This window comes from Phasianus colchicus, chromosome 2, assembly GCF_987193195.1.
Source record: "Phasianus colchicus chromosome 2, bPhaCol1.hap1.1, whole genome shotgun sequence".
NCBI lineage: Eukaryota > Metazoa > Chordata > Aves > Galliformes > Phasianidae > Phasianus > Phasianus colchicus.
The window spans coordinates 5,988,069-6,003,908 of NC_143437.1; the positions used below are offsets into that span (position 1 = coordinate 5,988,069).

The window sequence follows — 15,840 nt, forward strand, 5'->3', positions numbered from 1 at the left end:
ACTTCCAGAATTTTCTTCCACCCAAATCTAAAGACCTGACTGCTTTAGGTATAACAATATAAAAATATTCTCATTATACAAAGGTTAAGAGAATGATTGTGCAGCAGTTGTGACAGGTGCTGTATGAAAAAGGATAATATTTTTTACAGAAGGCTATTTCAAGAGTAGAAAGAAATAAGAAACAAGTATGTGAATATGAATAGATTTGAATCCCACAAGCTATTTTGTAAGTCATGTTCCTTGAAGCATATCCCACGTAATACAGCCTTAAAAATTTCCTAAAAATTACAATATGCGAGAACATATGAACAACTAACTGAAAAAAGAAAGGAAATTATAAAGCTCTGTTAATAGACTGGGATGTTAGAAAGAATGGAAAAAAGCAATGCAAAATTTCATACCAATATCCTGTTCTGTCATAGCATCTTCTCTGCCAACATATGTTTGACCCTCCTAATTAAGAGAAAAACATACACATTTTCAGTTGAAATCTCCCTTTCATAGAAAGAAATGGTTTATCTTTCACAGGCTATTATGGCCCAGTATATGTTCCAACATACTACATTGTTTCCCTTGTATTTTAAGAAACACTTTCACAGTTGTTATTAGATGATATATTAGCAAATTCAACCATCATGCATAGGACCATCATTTTAGTTTTGAGACAATCTAGATCTGGATTTCAAGTCAAGCTTCACAATGAAATTAATGGGAAGAAAAACCATACATAGGTAGATATAGTAAGTACCTATCTCTTAACCAGTTAACCTTCAGGATAGACCTAAACTATAGGAGAGAAATGTAAGGAGCTTTTCCCACCACAGCGGAGACATGTAATGAGCACTTGTATGAGCACTATATTTAGCAAATTAATACTACAATTTGTCTACAGAAAAAAATCACACAGCATACAAAGGTTATGGAAGCAAAGATATTTATTTACCTTCAAGTGATACAAGATGATGCCAGTACTAAGGAGATCATCATCAATGCCAATTAAATGAGGCAGTTCAGAATCTAACACAACACCTATCCCTTCTTTCCTCAGAGCCAACGTTTGTTCCTGTAAAGGACAAAAGTATAGTTATTAAGATATGCAGGAAATACTCTTCTTTCTCTTTTTAAACTATGTTTAAAGTAACTCATTCTCTGTGATACCACAAAAAATTGGCAGGGATTTTTTCCCCTAACATTTCAAATGCAACTTTTATATTTCCAGTGAGTGTTCCAAGCTCACCGTTCAGGAAATCTGTGAAGGTGTTATTTGAAAGAGGCCAGACAAACAGCTGAATTATACCAGATAAGGGAGATCAATCAAGAGAATAACAAAGCAGTGTTGTATAAAAGCAAGCTCTGTATCACCATACATGATAGTAAGAAGAATTTAAAACTACATAAAATTCAGTATGGCTAAAGAATAGGAGACTGAAAACTTTTTTTGGCAGTCCTATAAAAAAAATGAATCTTATGCAATTAAAAACCCAGACACCTGAAAGCCCAGTAAGCTTAAGCAGGTAGAACATCATCCAAAGTAAAGGAAGCACTGGCATAGCAAAGAAATGCAGGAAATATTTGCTGCACATAATTTTAACTGTTTGAATTTCCTTTGGGCCACACTCTGCAGCACCTGTGGAAGAAAGCATCATTCAGCAGGAGTATAAGTGGAAGGCTTTAACACTGGAAGAAACACAGAATCATTTGGGTTAGAAAAGACCTTGAAGTTTATTAAATCCAACCACCTAACACTACCAAGGCTACCAAAAACCACATCCCTAAGTTCCACTCCCACATGTACCAAACACTTCCACGGACGGCGAGCCCACCAATTCCCTAGGCAGCTATTTCCAATGCTTCACCAACCTTTGTGTGAAAAAATTCTTCCTAAGATCTAATCTAAGATCTTGACACAACATATGCCTATCACCTGTCACCTGACAAAGGAGACTGACACACACCTTCCTACCACCTTTCAGGCAGTTGTAGAGTGCAATGAAGCCTCCCCTCACTCTCCTCTTCCCCAGACCAAACAATCCCAGTTCCCTCAGCCAGTCTTGTTTTCTAGTCCCTTCATGAGCTTTATTGCTCTTCTTTAAATGCATTCAGGCAACTCAATAGCCTTCTTGCAGCGAGGGGCCCAAAAATGAATGCCAGCACCAAGTACAGAGGGATAATCACCTCCCGCTCCTGCTGGCTGGCTGCACTAGTGTGACACAAGCCAGCATGCCACTGGCCTTCTTGGCCACCTGTGCACACTGCTGGCTCGTATTCAGCTGGCTGTGGACTAAGATCCCCAGGGCCTTTTCTGCAGGGCAGAAATCCTTCCAAATCCTTCTCTCCAGCACTCTCATAAGATCTCTAGGCAATGATTTCTGTGCCTCCAGCTTTGTTCAGATCCCCATGCGGAGTTATCCAGAACCTATATACCCTGAGGTATCCAAGGCACTGCTAACAGACCTCACATTTTGCAGCAGGCCATTCAACCACGACACTTTTGGCAGTGTGGAGGGAGTTTTCTTACTCTGAGGAAAATTTCCATCCAGGCCTTACAATGACTTGCTTCAGAAGCCCCAAGCCCATGCAGAGCTGTAAAGGTGCTGCCCTTTGAGCCTTCCTACAGCAAAGCCTGGCACCATTCAGGCTATGCCAAGACAGCCAGCCAGCCAGCAGCAGAGCCACCCATTGGCTTTTGGGCAGCAAAGGCTCCTACATGTCCTCAGCACTTTGCCACCATCCCCACAGAGCAGGAGGGGCTGGATAGAGGCAGCAGGTCCCTGTGGCAAGGCTGCAGCTCCTGGCCAGGGTAGGGTGCCTTTCCTTGGCTCACCGTGCCCCAGCCACCTCCCAGCAGAAGGCCAGCTGCAGCCATGCACCCACAGCTGATCTGAGGCTTGTTGAGGACGGATGAGAGCCTGGGAGAGAATGCAACTAGGACAACTGGGCCAAACTGACCAAAGGGATCTTCCACACCACGTCCTGCTCAGCAATGAAAACTGAAGGGAGGAGTGTGGATTGAGTTTGCCAGGGCTGCTCTTGTTCAGGGTCTGGCTGGACACCAGTTGGCTGGTGGGTACTGAAAATATCACGTGCATATACAGGTATACACAATATATAAGAGATTAACTATAGCTTTAGTATTCCTAAAGTTTACTTTGCAAATTGAACTCAAACCCTATTGGCTTCCTACACCTGGAAGGTAACAGCAGCAGACTACGAACACGCACACACTGCTTCTCGAAATGAACCAGTTTTTCTACCTAAAGAACTAAGCCATTATAAGCCAAGGAAGAGTGACAACTTGGGAAGGAGAGACGGCATCAGCTTCTGTGTATTACGAAGCACACACTTTTCTCCTGGTGCCAGCAAATACAGAAAACAAGCTTTCTGACAACAGCATGAATACTTCTCCAAGTTATCTTCACTCTTCAGAGCCAACCGAGACATTACAGCAATCTATCTGCTTTCTCTTACAAATGCTATGTGTATTTTCCCACGTACAACAACTTGACAAATCTAAGAGAGAAGATCTACTACTTCATTTTTCTTCTGCACGGTATAAAACATCGTCAATATCAACACTGCCTAAAATGTTCTCCAGTGACTGTGCAAAAATGGGCAAAATGAGATGCTGACAAGACAAAAAGACTCCAAAACAAAACCAGGAAATCCCAGATTGGTCATGGGTGCACTAAAAAGTTCTCCAGCCTTCAGCAAGAAGGGAAAAAAACCTGTGATTAATGTTGCCCTGCAGCTCTCTGACATTCAAACCGCATCCAGCTATTCCTTGATATTATAAAAGTGTCACCTCATAAAACCAAAAAATACAGTTTAAATCACTGTTCAAGTGAAAAAGTAATTTCAGTCAAAATATCTATCTCATATTAAATATTTATTGAGTGGCACCTACTGTTACACATAATTCATAACCTTCCTAATATGACAAGACTGAAGACTTAGGACAGTGAATATAGGCGGCTGCTCACAAAACTGCTGGAACCTCTGGCCCAATGCAACTGATAGAACATTAAGAGCAGAACATTTTTTCCAGCATAAACAAAGCATTTGCTAACATTCCTTACTGAGGAGAAAAAAGGCATCCCAAGACATAACGAAATTTTTGCTGGGAGAGAAAAATCTGCTGCAAATAACTAAGATGAAAGTAAAAGAAAAAAGCTTCAATTTTCAGTCTTTCATATTTAACACATTTACTGCATACTAAAAAAATAAAGTGCACAGAATTGTGATTTAAAATTGACGCGTTATTTATTCATATCTAAAATTAAAGAACACATAAATTGAGTTTCTAAAACCTTACTTTGTATAAAACTACTATTCACAAATAGAACGCACTCTTGTAAGGGAAGTATTAAAATAAATGCAGCAGACTGTAGTGAGATTAAGTAGTGAGATTAAGATATCGATTAGATGTTAGGAAGAAATGCTTCACTCACAGGTTGGTGAGGCCCTGGCACTGCTGCCCAGAGCTGTGTGTGCCCCATCCCTGGAGGTGCCCAAGGCCAGGCTGGATGGGCCCTGGGCAGCCTGAGCTGGTGGGGGGCAGCCAGCCCATGGCAGGGGTTGGGCTGGGGGGGGGCTTTGAGGTCCCTTCCAACCCAAGCCATTCTATTATTCTATTATTAGGGGTTTTTTTACTAAAAATCTGGATGTTTAACTGGGGCTACTGCTAAACTTTTAATCGTTTGGCTGAAAATCTAATTCCAAATTCAAAAGAAAACTTTGAACTGTGCACTTTTGTCCTAAACCAAAAGCCACAAACACTTTCAACAGTATGTGTTACTCTGTTCTCCCACACTGAAAGAAAGATAAGAAAATAGACAGAAAGAAGCAGCAAGATTGTCCCTCTTTCACCCCTGATGGCATAGGAAGAAAACTTCTAAAGGAGGAAGGAAGGAAGGACCTTTTTTGAAATAAATTGAAGGACTGTATGCTATTCTAAGTCAGAGAAATTACTAAGTATGTTCCACAACTTGATTCACTTTCATTTGTGCAACACCATTTTAGAAAGCTGTGAATCCATAAGCCACAATGCCAAGAGCAGGAAAGGCGTTGTCCCCATTAAAAAAATACTAATGCAGAAAATGAATGAAAGCCTCAAGGCAGAATTTAAAATACTTGCATGCACTGCATGCATCTTATCTTGGATTATCCTTGAACAAAAAAAGTGCACATGTACTCCCTCTGTATTTAAGATGCGCTCATAAACTGTGGAAAGTAAAGCAAGTCAAGTATTACACACAAAGGAGCACTCCAGTGAATATAAATGCCTGCACTGTGCAGAGAAAAAAAGTTTTCTTCCTTTAAAACCTCTAGATTAAATAGACTCATTTTGTTGAAATTCATTCATAAAATAATTCTGAGTCAGTACATAAGGAAACACCTTCTTGAGTCACAGCAAAGATAAGAGGATTAAATTGTTTGCATAAATGACAGGCTCTTGGAATTCTGCTGCCAGAAACATCCTGATGGGCTAAACTCATGAGCACTTCTCGGGCACATCCAGGAGCTACCACGGAATCCCTTCTGTGCTGCTGCAGCATGTGTGCTGAATTAACTGCATTAAGGCATCTCCAGGCTTGCAGCTTAGAAACACGTTTGTGTAAAGTAGCTGTATGAGCCTGTAAGTTGAAAAATAGTGTTGTGTAGCTGAGAATTTGCTCTATCAAACGGTATTATTGTGCTCTTTCTATCAGTTGTGGTTTCATAGAATGGCCTGGGTTGAAAAGGACCACAATGACCATCTTGTTTCAAACCCCTGCTATGTGCAGGATCGCCAACCACCAGACCAGGCTGCCCAGAGCCACATCCAGCCTGGCCTTGAATGCCTCCAGGGATGGGGCATTATTTCCATGGAAATAAACAGCGGGCATTGCTTTTAGAGCAATCTTTGTACAGTTGCCCATGCTAAAGAACTTCTATGATGCACAGCATTTCTTTCAGTGCATTTAATACAGATAAATAATACGGACAAAGGCACACAAAAATATTAAAAAGCATACAGAATTAGCACAGTGCCCTTTTAATGAACGGAATTCCTTGGTGAAGTCTAATTTCTTTTATACTTTCCATCGTGAAAATCTCAATCCTTTTATTTAAATATGCAGTGGTTAACTGCTGGCACACAGGTCTGAGAAAACACCGTGCAGAAGCTTTCCGTAAAGCATAACAGTATGCTAGCTAAGTAAATTGTCCAGATGTCTATATTTAAATTATGCAAAGATGCATAATACCAGATTAAAGAAGTTATGGGTAAAATTGTACAACTGCACAACTCTTTGCATTAATATTTAACCTGATTACATACTACAGCAAATTCTTATGCTAACAGGTACTTTGGGTACATTCAATTTCATTGCAAATCTGCTATTATGTCCTAGGTTCACAAAACTGTCTGAAGACCTTCAGTGGTAAAGCACTAACATTAAGCTCCCTATAAAATATAGATACGTACATTGTACACAAAGGAAGTTCTTAATTTGTTTCCCTCCAGATAAGTATTCCCGATATTTTCCATTCCCTTTAAATCAGCAGAAAGAAATGCTTCATACCTACAGAAAAAGACACTCTGAATCACTCAGAATTCAGAGGCACCTGAAAATGTTTATTTCAAAATCCAGCAGATACACCAAACAAAAGAGGCTATGCAAATGGAGGCCATAAGAAGCATGGATCAGCTGGTCCACCCTTGATCAAGGTGGGTAACAAACCGAGGACTTCACAGCACTTCAGCAATTTTTATCACCCAGATAGGTGAAAGATTAGGGGACTTACAATTACAGTTCCAAAGCAGACATTTTTGACAAATGTAAGAAGCAAAGTTGTAACAAAAAAAGATATGCACACAACAGTCTAAGCTAACTTATGCATGTGTCCTGTATGAGGTCTACACTGCTTGCATTTCCAGAACTAACCTTTCAAGAAATGGGAGATGACAAATAACTGCAGAAGAGGCACCTGATGGAAGCATACAAAACCCCGGCAGCAGAACTCCCCAATGGTCAATGCTCACTGGTTATTACCAATACTAGGGAGCAGAAAAGAAAACCATTCAGCAGCAGATCAGAAAGGAAAAGCGATCCGTTGCTAAACTGAAGGATACTGCTGATACAACTTACATAGGTGCAAGAAAAACTGGACAAATGGCGAGAATAGGAAAGCAGGGAACGACTACGCAAGGGTATCTATCACCTCTGGTTCCAAATGCCAAGAACTGCAGGAACAAGAGACATGGAAAGATTTCTGGTAGTAGGATTACTATCTTGCTTGCCCTCTTTTATATTGCAATAGTGGGCACTGTTGCCTAAATGACTTCATCTACCAGGCTATTTAATCTGATCCAATATAATCTTTAACAGCTGCACAATAGATGAGAATGTTTGGAAGTCTGATTTGAAACCAGGTTTACTAGCCTTTTTATAAAGTATTTTACCAGTAAATGCACTTAGAAACATGTGTTACCAACAAAAAAATCTAAGTCTCTTTTGTATCCCACTGATTTTTGCCTTTAAAAAAATTTTAGAGCAATGAATTATTTGGCCATTATGCATAAAAATCAATGTAAAAAAACACTTTATATTTGCTGCTTTAATACAATAAATGTTTTTTTCCTCCTGTGTTCTGATGGATTAAGATCTTACTCCTTGAAACACAAATGTGTGATAAGAAAATCACATAATGATTCATTATGCAGCATCTCCTGCTTTTAAAGAGTTACCTTTCACGAGATAGCTGCAGTGAAATGGCAAACATGACAGCAGCACTTCTGACTGAAGAGAAATGCCTCCTTCCCTGCCTCCTCCCTGCCTTTGCAATCTGTGCACTCTCCTGTAATTCTTAACATTTTGGATGACTTTCTTTACCTAGACCTTTCTTTTTCTTCTTAATTTCTTCAAGTTGTACTTTAATGACCGCATAGATGATGCATTTTCATGTACATATATTCGCCCCTTTTTAGTAACACAAAGCTGAGTTTTTACACAAAGTGCAACAGCAATACTAGCTCTATCTATACTCATAGCTTTATATTTCAAAGCCAAGGTACACTTCATGTCTTATTAATAAAACAAAAAAAACACAGGAACATTAACTTGCATTAGATAGTAAAAACCTGTGTCAAGCCTCTCACCAAACTGTGACTTAATAGCACAAGGAGTTTTTCACGTAAACTTCATTAACCTGTAAATCCTTTCTGCACTGAGCTGCAGGTTGCCACCCTATCATAAAACTGAGCAAGCTAAATTGTAGATCACCAAGGTTTTAGAGAATAAACCCCAGGAATTGTCTTGCTGAATAAATTACCAGAGCTTCCATCACACAATTACAGTACACAAACTAAATTATTCTCCAGTTTTCTACATTATTATATATTGCTTTGACATCCTAACTAAATTATCAAATAATCAGAAACTGAAATCAACCAAACAGTATCTTATTATCATATGATCTATGTGTTCCAGAGAACTCTACTTTATCTTTCAACTTACAAAATCTTCCAGATTTGACACTGGGATGTGAGATGCTTTTACTAATCCCACACCACCCTCCGTGTAGCAGTACATTCACGTGTTTAGCTGTGTTAATCAAATACTCATGTGAAATATGAGTCCTTTCAATGAAAGTGAAAACAGACTGCTTTTCTATTATGTATGCCCTCCCTCCTCAATTTTCTTTGTATGAAAAGAAATACTTTTACCTACTTAGGGAAGACAAACCATCCTCCAGCATGCAATTACCTTCTGCAAACTTCAAGTTTTTTTGCAAATATATTAATTCCATTAGGTATGGGTAGACAGTAACTATCCTTCATGAAAACATCTAATGAATTTACCTTGCATGCAAGCCTCAGTGTCTCATGCAAAACGCACTAAGCACTTCCATTGTGTGTTCTCAGGTGAGCAATCTAACACTTGCAAAACATCAACCCCTTACCAAGTCAAAGTCTGCATCAGAGCTCTGATAAAATCCAGTCCTGTGAACTCAAGTATGCCACAAGATCACTACCCCAGTGTAAACCAGCTGTGGAGCATGGCCTAGGTCCATCGACACAATTCATTTCCCTTCCAAACACAAACTTCTGAACTTAATTTCCACTCAAAGATTATTTCCACTATTCCTATCCACAGACCTAGAGTTTGGAGCAGTTTTTAATGGATTTAAAATAGCAGTATTTAAGAGGAATACACTACAAATAGACTGGTGTTTCTATTTACAGAAATTGTCTTGATTGCAGATTTCATTCTTCTGAAAGAAACCTGCCACATAAACAGATGGACTACTCTGAATTTTCTACTGCTTTGCATGCTAATTATTATAAAGAATGCATGGCCCACTGTTAAAGTTGCAGTCAGTATTACAAGATGAACACACTAAAAAATTAGTGAAATTTCCAGTTATCTCTAGAAACAAGAAAATTCCTTTAATTCTGGGGTTTCAGGAATTTTGCTTCTACTTTAGATGCTAGCAGTGTTCCTCCTATCTGAGAAAGGAAGAAACAAATGTGACCTCCTGTGTTGCCAGTGCGGTTCCCAAATAGCTTAATAAATCACTTGATGGATTCCAACTCAGGCTCTCATCCTCTGCATAACTGAAATTGTTTTCACATATTTGGCCTGAACTTACTAATAGTCAGTTCACACTCCTGAATTTTGAATCACTATCGGTATTCAGCTGAAATAATTATTTTGCTTCTCGTGCACGTATTTATTGATATAATTACTGTCAGCGTGTGTATCTCCCTCTTCTCACTGCTATTTTAGCAGGCTGACCCTGAGCATCAGCCTTCACCCAACCAGCATGGCCACACCACAGCGTTTAATGCTTCCTCTCACTGCAGCTCTCACCTGGACTCATCCTCTTTGACCCAGATCACAGAACATCCCGAGCTGGAAGGGACCCCAAGGATCACCGAGCCCAACTCTTTCCCACACAGCACCCCCACCCCAATGTCAGAGCGGTGTCCCAGCGCTCCCTGAGCTCCGGCATCGGGGCCGTGCCCACTGCCCTGGGCAGCCTGTGCCATGCCCACCGCCCTCTGGGGCACAGCCTTTCCCTCAGCCCCACCTGCCCTCCCCTGACAGCTCCATGCCGTTCCCTCAGCCCTGCTGCACAGACAGCAGAGCTCAGCGCTGCCCTCCGCTCCCTGGGAGAGCTGCAGCTGCCATCGGGCCTCCCCTCAGCTCCTCTGCTCTGCGCTCAGGGCTCTCAGCCACTCTTCATCCAGACCCTTTTCCATCTTTGCAGCCCTCCTTTGGATGCTCTTTTTAGTTTTATGCCCTTCTTATGCTGCAGCACCAGACCACAGGCAGTGCTGACAGTGGACATCACAGACAGCCACTGCCCTCACCCACCAGCACACAGGGCCTGGTTCCATTCCTGCAGGGCTGCTCTCAACCCTCACATCCCCCAGGTGAGAGATGACTTACATACAGTGTTCCCAATGTACTTACAATTTTGCTTGTGTCAGACATCCCTATTTTCCTCTCACTACTCAAAACATCTACATGATCCTCCCAAGCTCTCATCTGTCTTTCTTGCTGCCATGCTACCTTATGACAGTGAAGTCTCAACCATCCTCCTCCCCATTCCATGGGGCTTTAAATTTATATCAGTCCCTGGGCTTTTGCACTTCAAACTATCTGCCATCAATCTCCTTTCTATTATTCTAATTCTAAGTCATCCTGTCCTCTGTGAGATGCTCTGCATGAAAAATGATGTCTCTGCACTTTATTATCAGTAAACTTCACCAGTTAATACACCTAAGGAAAAGATTAAAGATGGTCAGGCCCAACAATGAGCTCCTACTACCAGCTTCCCTCCCTCCTAATATTTCCTCACATCCTCTCTACAACTACTTTTTATTTAGGTTCTAATCACCACGCTAGTTAAATAGGGGTCCCAGGGTCAGGTGGCTTTACTGACATCAGTAAACTACAGCTGTTTCTGGCACGGATCACTGATGGACCAGAACACAGACAGACTTCAGCACTTACCAAGGGGGCAAAGCACTAAAAACAAGCTCTGGAACTGACCACAACCATAGACAGCGTTGTAAGTATTAAGTGAAAAGGAAACAATTTTTTTTTTTTTAATGTTACTTTAGAAACAATAGATTTACAGTTATGCTTGTTCTAACTTTGAAAGACACATGGCAGTCCAAGTGTTCAGTTTTAAAGACGTTTTCATTAAAAAAGGCATTCCCTGAAATTAGTCTCCTCACTAACCTTGCCAATGTAACCCATTTAGAAAGTAACATTAGTCAAGGATTTGAGTCCCTCCACAATTTACTTCAGCATAATGAATGTAGGTCAGAGCAGCAGCTCTGAATTTAACATCTGATTTAGCTCTGAATGTTTAGCTCCAATAGGTAGCACTTTAACAGACTTTTCCTTTCATTCCATTTTGAGAACAGAATTTATAATGACTTTTCTAGTGGTTGATGAAGGTATTATCACCTTACTTTTTTCTCCAGAAATAATATGCTGGTTTTTACTAGGTCAGTGACAGCAAATACAAGTTGTCACTTTATGAGCAGTTTTTAATGCAAATTAAAGGACTATTAAAAAGTCAGAAATTGCAAAAGATGTATTCCCTTTGATCTCAAGTCAAATGTTTGAGGATGCTACAAAAAGACAGAGTAAAGTGCCCTTTAAAAATTATTAATTTTATTCTGTGTACCTTAAGCATAAAATAATTAGTAAAATGTCATTAGTAATTATTTACACATCATAAAATGACTGTGATTGTTGATACTCTTCTTCTGAAAATCTAGTGAAGTCATTTGGGAGAAATAAACTTTTCTTAGCAGCTATACTTATCTTTTCTTAATTCAAATTCCAGTGAAATAAACCCTACTTAAATGAGGATACACATTCTACCACTGAAAGCATATTAAGACCTGGATATGAACATATAAATATACATAAACTGTATATCAATATATATAGCATACTGCCAATGGAATTGATCACACAGCCATTGAAATAAAAATCAAGATTTTAACAACCAAACATATGAATTACTTATTCCAGTTTGCAATAACCCTATATACTCATGTAACTGCTTTTAAGGGAACAGCATGAGAGGACACCGAATACTTCAAACGAAAATCCAGTGTAAGGATCTCCATTACTGTCAACTTCCTTGCAGTCTCAGGAAAACCACCACTTTTTGCCAGATAACATGAAATAATAAAGAAGACAGACATGTTCACCAAAGGAGGCATGACATTAGCTACGTTCACATACTGCAATAAATAGAGCTAGTCTTCCCTCTACAGTGGCAGAGCTTTCTGTTATTTTTATACCCGTACTGAGATGTCCAAACATCAGTGCACAAATGCTGCATACCATGGCAGCTTTGCTTCTCACATGAATTCTCAGTGACTTCTGGCAGATGTCAACTGCACCTCAAAAATCATACATCTACTGGGAGGTAATTCATGCTATTATGTAAATGAGCTCAAATGAAAAGTACAGAATACAGCGTAGCACTTTTCAGTAACTTTAATGACTGGCAAGTAAATCACAGAATCACAGAATGGCCAGGGTTGGAAGGGACCTCATGGATCATGAATCTCCAACCCCCCTGCCACATGCAGGGCCACCAACCTCCCCATTTAATACTACACCAGGCTGCCCAGGGCCCCATCCAACCTGGCCTTGAACACCTCCAGGGACGGGGCATCCACAACCTCTCTGGGCAGCTGTTCCAGCACCTCACCACTCTCTGTGTAAAGACTTCCTCCTAACATCCAACCTAAATCTTCCTCCTTCAACTTCAAACCATTTCCCCTCATCCTGCAGTTATCTACCCTTTCAAAGAGTTGATTCCCCTCCTGTTTGTAGGCTTCCTTTAGGTATTGAAAGGCTGCAATGAGGTCACTCTGCAACCTTCTTTTCTCCATGCTGAACAAGCCCAGCTCCCTCAGCCTGTCTTCGTAGGGGAGGTGCTCCAGTCCACAAGGAATAGAGGGTAAGTCGACTGCATAAGCCTCAAACTTTGAGATAGCCCAAGCACTGAGATATTCATATTTTCAGAAATTAAATCAGACCTCCTTGATTAATTAACCATTTATACAAAAAGAGGTGTTTGAAATATTTGTTTGAATGCTTCATTAACATGGACAGTTGGACTTGGGAACCGTGTCTTCACTGACGGAAACCAGAGAAAGAAATACTGGGAAATTTCTGATGTGATAATGTAAAGACTGTGTAAATAGAGGTAGAGGGTGGGAAGAGGTAACTGCAGATTAAACATACACTTTTGGACAGCTGAAATGTGTAACATTAAATTTACCACATTATCAATTGCATTTGGCAATGAAAAAAGCCAATATTAAGTAGGTTTATGTAAACAAAAAGGCATATGGATGTGTGCTTTTCCTATAGGAGCATACTAACAAATCAAAGGAACACCAGAGAACTGGAACCATACTCTCTTCTTTCTTACTCTTCTTAGTACAGTTAATTCTTTGTTATACAACAATCACTCTGCCTAAGCATACTTTTTTTTTTCCCCAAAATTCTGAGCATCCCTGCAGCACATAGTCAGTCAATTAATTAACATTGCAGAGGAATTGCCATATCAGTATTCTAAATCCCAGTTTTCTCAGAGTTCCCATTAAAGAGCTGCTACCACAGCAGCTGCAGAAGCACAAGTGACAGGTGGACTCCACTGGGAAAAAAAAAAAGCAACTAAGGAAGTGTCATCCCTTCATGCAAAACATAATCCACAATTAGATATCTGATTTTTTTTAAAGCTTCAGGACAGCTTAACTTACTCGCTAGAGCAATCAAGCTTCCAATCATGGCTAAGATATGAAAGTTTGAATTGTTACCCTGAATCCATTCATCTTCAAAATAAACATCCCAACATCCATCTGAAAAACAGCAAAGACCAATCACTGCTTTTTCCAAGATGACATCTTCTTGAGCTGCATCAGCATCCTTCTTTGCCTAACATTACCTTATCAGAAGAAAATAACTGTACAAACTTTAATAACTAACGATTTGAAGATCTGCTCATATGAATACATTCTTTTTAGCAAAAGTGTGCTGATGGAAAAAGCAAAGTTGGAATAAATCCTTCAGCAACAGTTTGCCCAGATGCTGCAAACTAGATTTCTCAAGAAGTTAAATATTTACATTTAATAGGAAGCTCTACAGAAGTTGGTATTTTTAAAACAGATTGAGCTTTTAAGTGGCTTGTTGCAGTCTGATTACTCTTAATTATTTCTTTTGAATTTACCAAAGAGTAAAAATTCCAATGTAAAAGAGCAGTGAGACACTGGAAATGGCTGCCCAGGGTGGTGGTGAAGGCACTGTCCCTAGAGGTGTTCCAGAAAAGGGGAGGTGTCACGCTCAGTGACATGGTTTAGTGGGCACTGTGGCAATGGACTGATGGTTGGATTAGATGATCTTAGTGGTTTCTTCTGACCTTAATGATTCCACGATCCTACGATGAGAGGAGCAAACAACAGCAGGGAGAAGAAACGATTTCAAGACGCTCTGAAATCTGATTTGGGAGTATTAGAAGTAATTCCTAAAAAGACAGGGGAAGAAGCAGACCTGACCATTTCACTTAAGTTTTAGATTGGAACTGTTTACAGACACTCTTCTTGCTCAGCAGCCTGGCTCCCTTCCAAAACACTTGCCACAAAGTTCAGCCAATGCAAAACACTATGGGCTAAAAAATAAATAAAAATCTGTTTCAAAAGAACAACTGAAAGATTTGAGATTCCTAATAAAGTGACATCCCACACAATAATTAGGAAAAGATGTTTTTTTTGTATTGTATGAGTGAAATTGTTTGATTCATTAGTGGGTGTCTGGTAAGCGAGCTTTTTCTTTATTCCATAGAGTTGCATATATAATATCAAACGTCTCTCCTGTGTTTATACTATGTTCAGCATGATGCAGATTCAGCTTCTGGAATAAAAATAAATAAATACTAATCCCCCTGCCAGAAAAGTAGACGCTATTTGGAAGGCTAAGGGAAGAGATGAGGAAACATGGACAATACAGTCTTTGATGAGGTACCACTGATGTGGAGGAGTCCAAGTATGTTTTGCACTATCCTATAACTTCAGTACAATGAAGGAAGGGAAGGGCATACTTCTTCATTTAAAAGCAAGAGATTAGTTATTGATATAATCATCAATTATGAAAGGTAATATTGGTTCCTTCACTTATACCCATGGTAAATAAGGCAGAAACTCTCACCAAACATGGTCATTCTACTCAAAGTGACAAACAATGTAACACCACCACATTGGCTACTAGAGTCAGTTTCAAACAATTAGTACAATTCAGACACTTCAGTCTTAAAAGAGGAAGAAACTTCTACTACCCAAAGCCACAAAGAAAACCACAACTAAGAGGAAACTCTCTAATCAGATTTTTGACTGTCTCCTACAGTTCTAGGCCACACCATCCTCATCAATCAAAAAAAAACTATAAAAGAGCCTTTAAGAACCCAGATCAGAAAATTGGCTTTCTGTTGCAAGCAGCTTACTGTTAAAGCACAGGTGCTCCAGCAGCAGCCCACACAGGCATCAAGAGCTGTCTAAATATCAATTAAAAATGCAGATGCAGGATGCAGAACTGCTTAAATGAGCAACCGCTAACACTGGGAAGCTAAAATTAAAGCAATAGCATCATTAGTTTTCCATAAAGAAAAAGAGATTTATAAGACTGATAACATGAGCAGTTATCAATTTCCTAAGGCCATTGTACCCTTTCTGCTCTTCATTGATTTTTTTCCCCACTCATGTGCTCACCATGGAAATGCAGTTTTCTATTAATACACAGACACCCATTATTTTAGTAG

At 39.8% G+C, this 15,840-nt stretch overlaps 1 protein-coding gene across 4 annotated transcripts in view; it reads right to left on the reverse strand.

The window, feature by feature from the left end:
• Positions 1 to 15,840, reverse strand: part of KIF16B (kinesin family member 16B) — a 138,420-nt gene that overhangs the window by 79,144 nt on the left and 43,436 nt on the right. For all 4 annotated transcript variants that reach the window (XR_016463840.1, XM_090134645.1, XM_031603314.2 and 1 more), the window contains exons 13-14: positions 944 to 1,063; positions 402 to 453 (exon numbers count right to left, since the gene is read on the reverse strand). Coding sequence is in view for 3 of the 4 variants with exons in the window: in XM_090134645.1 (XP_089990771.1) it covers positions 402 to 453; positions 944 to 1,063 (172 nt within the window). In the remaining variant the exon portion in view is untranslated. The remainder of the gene's footprint in view (positions 1 to 401; positions 454 to 943; positions 1,064 to 15,840) is intronic.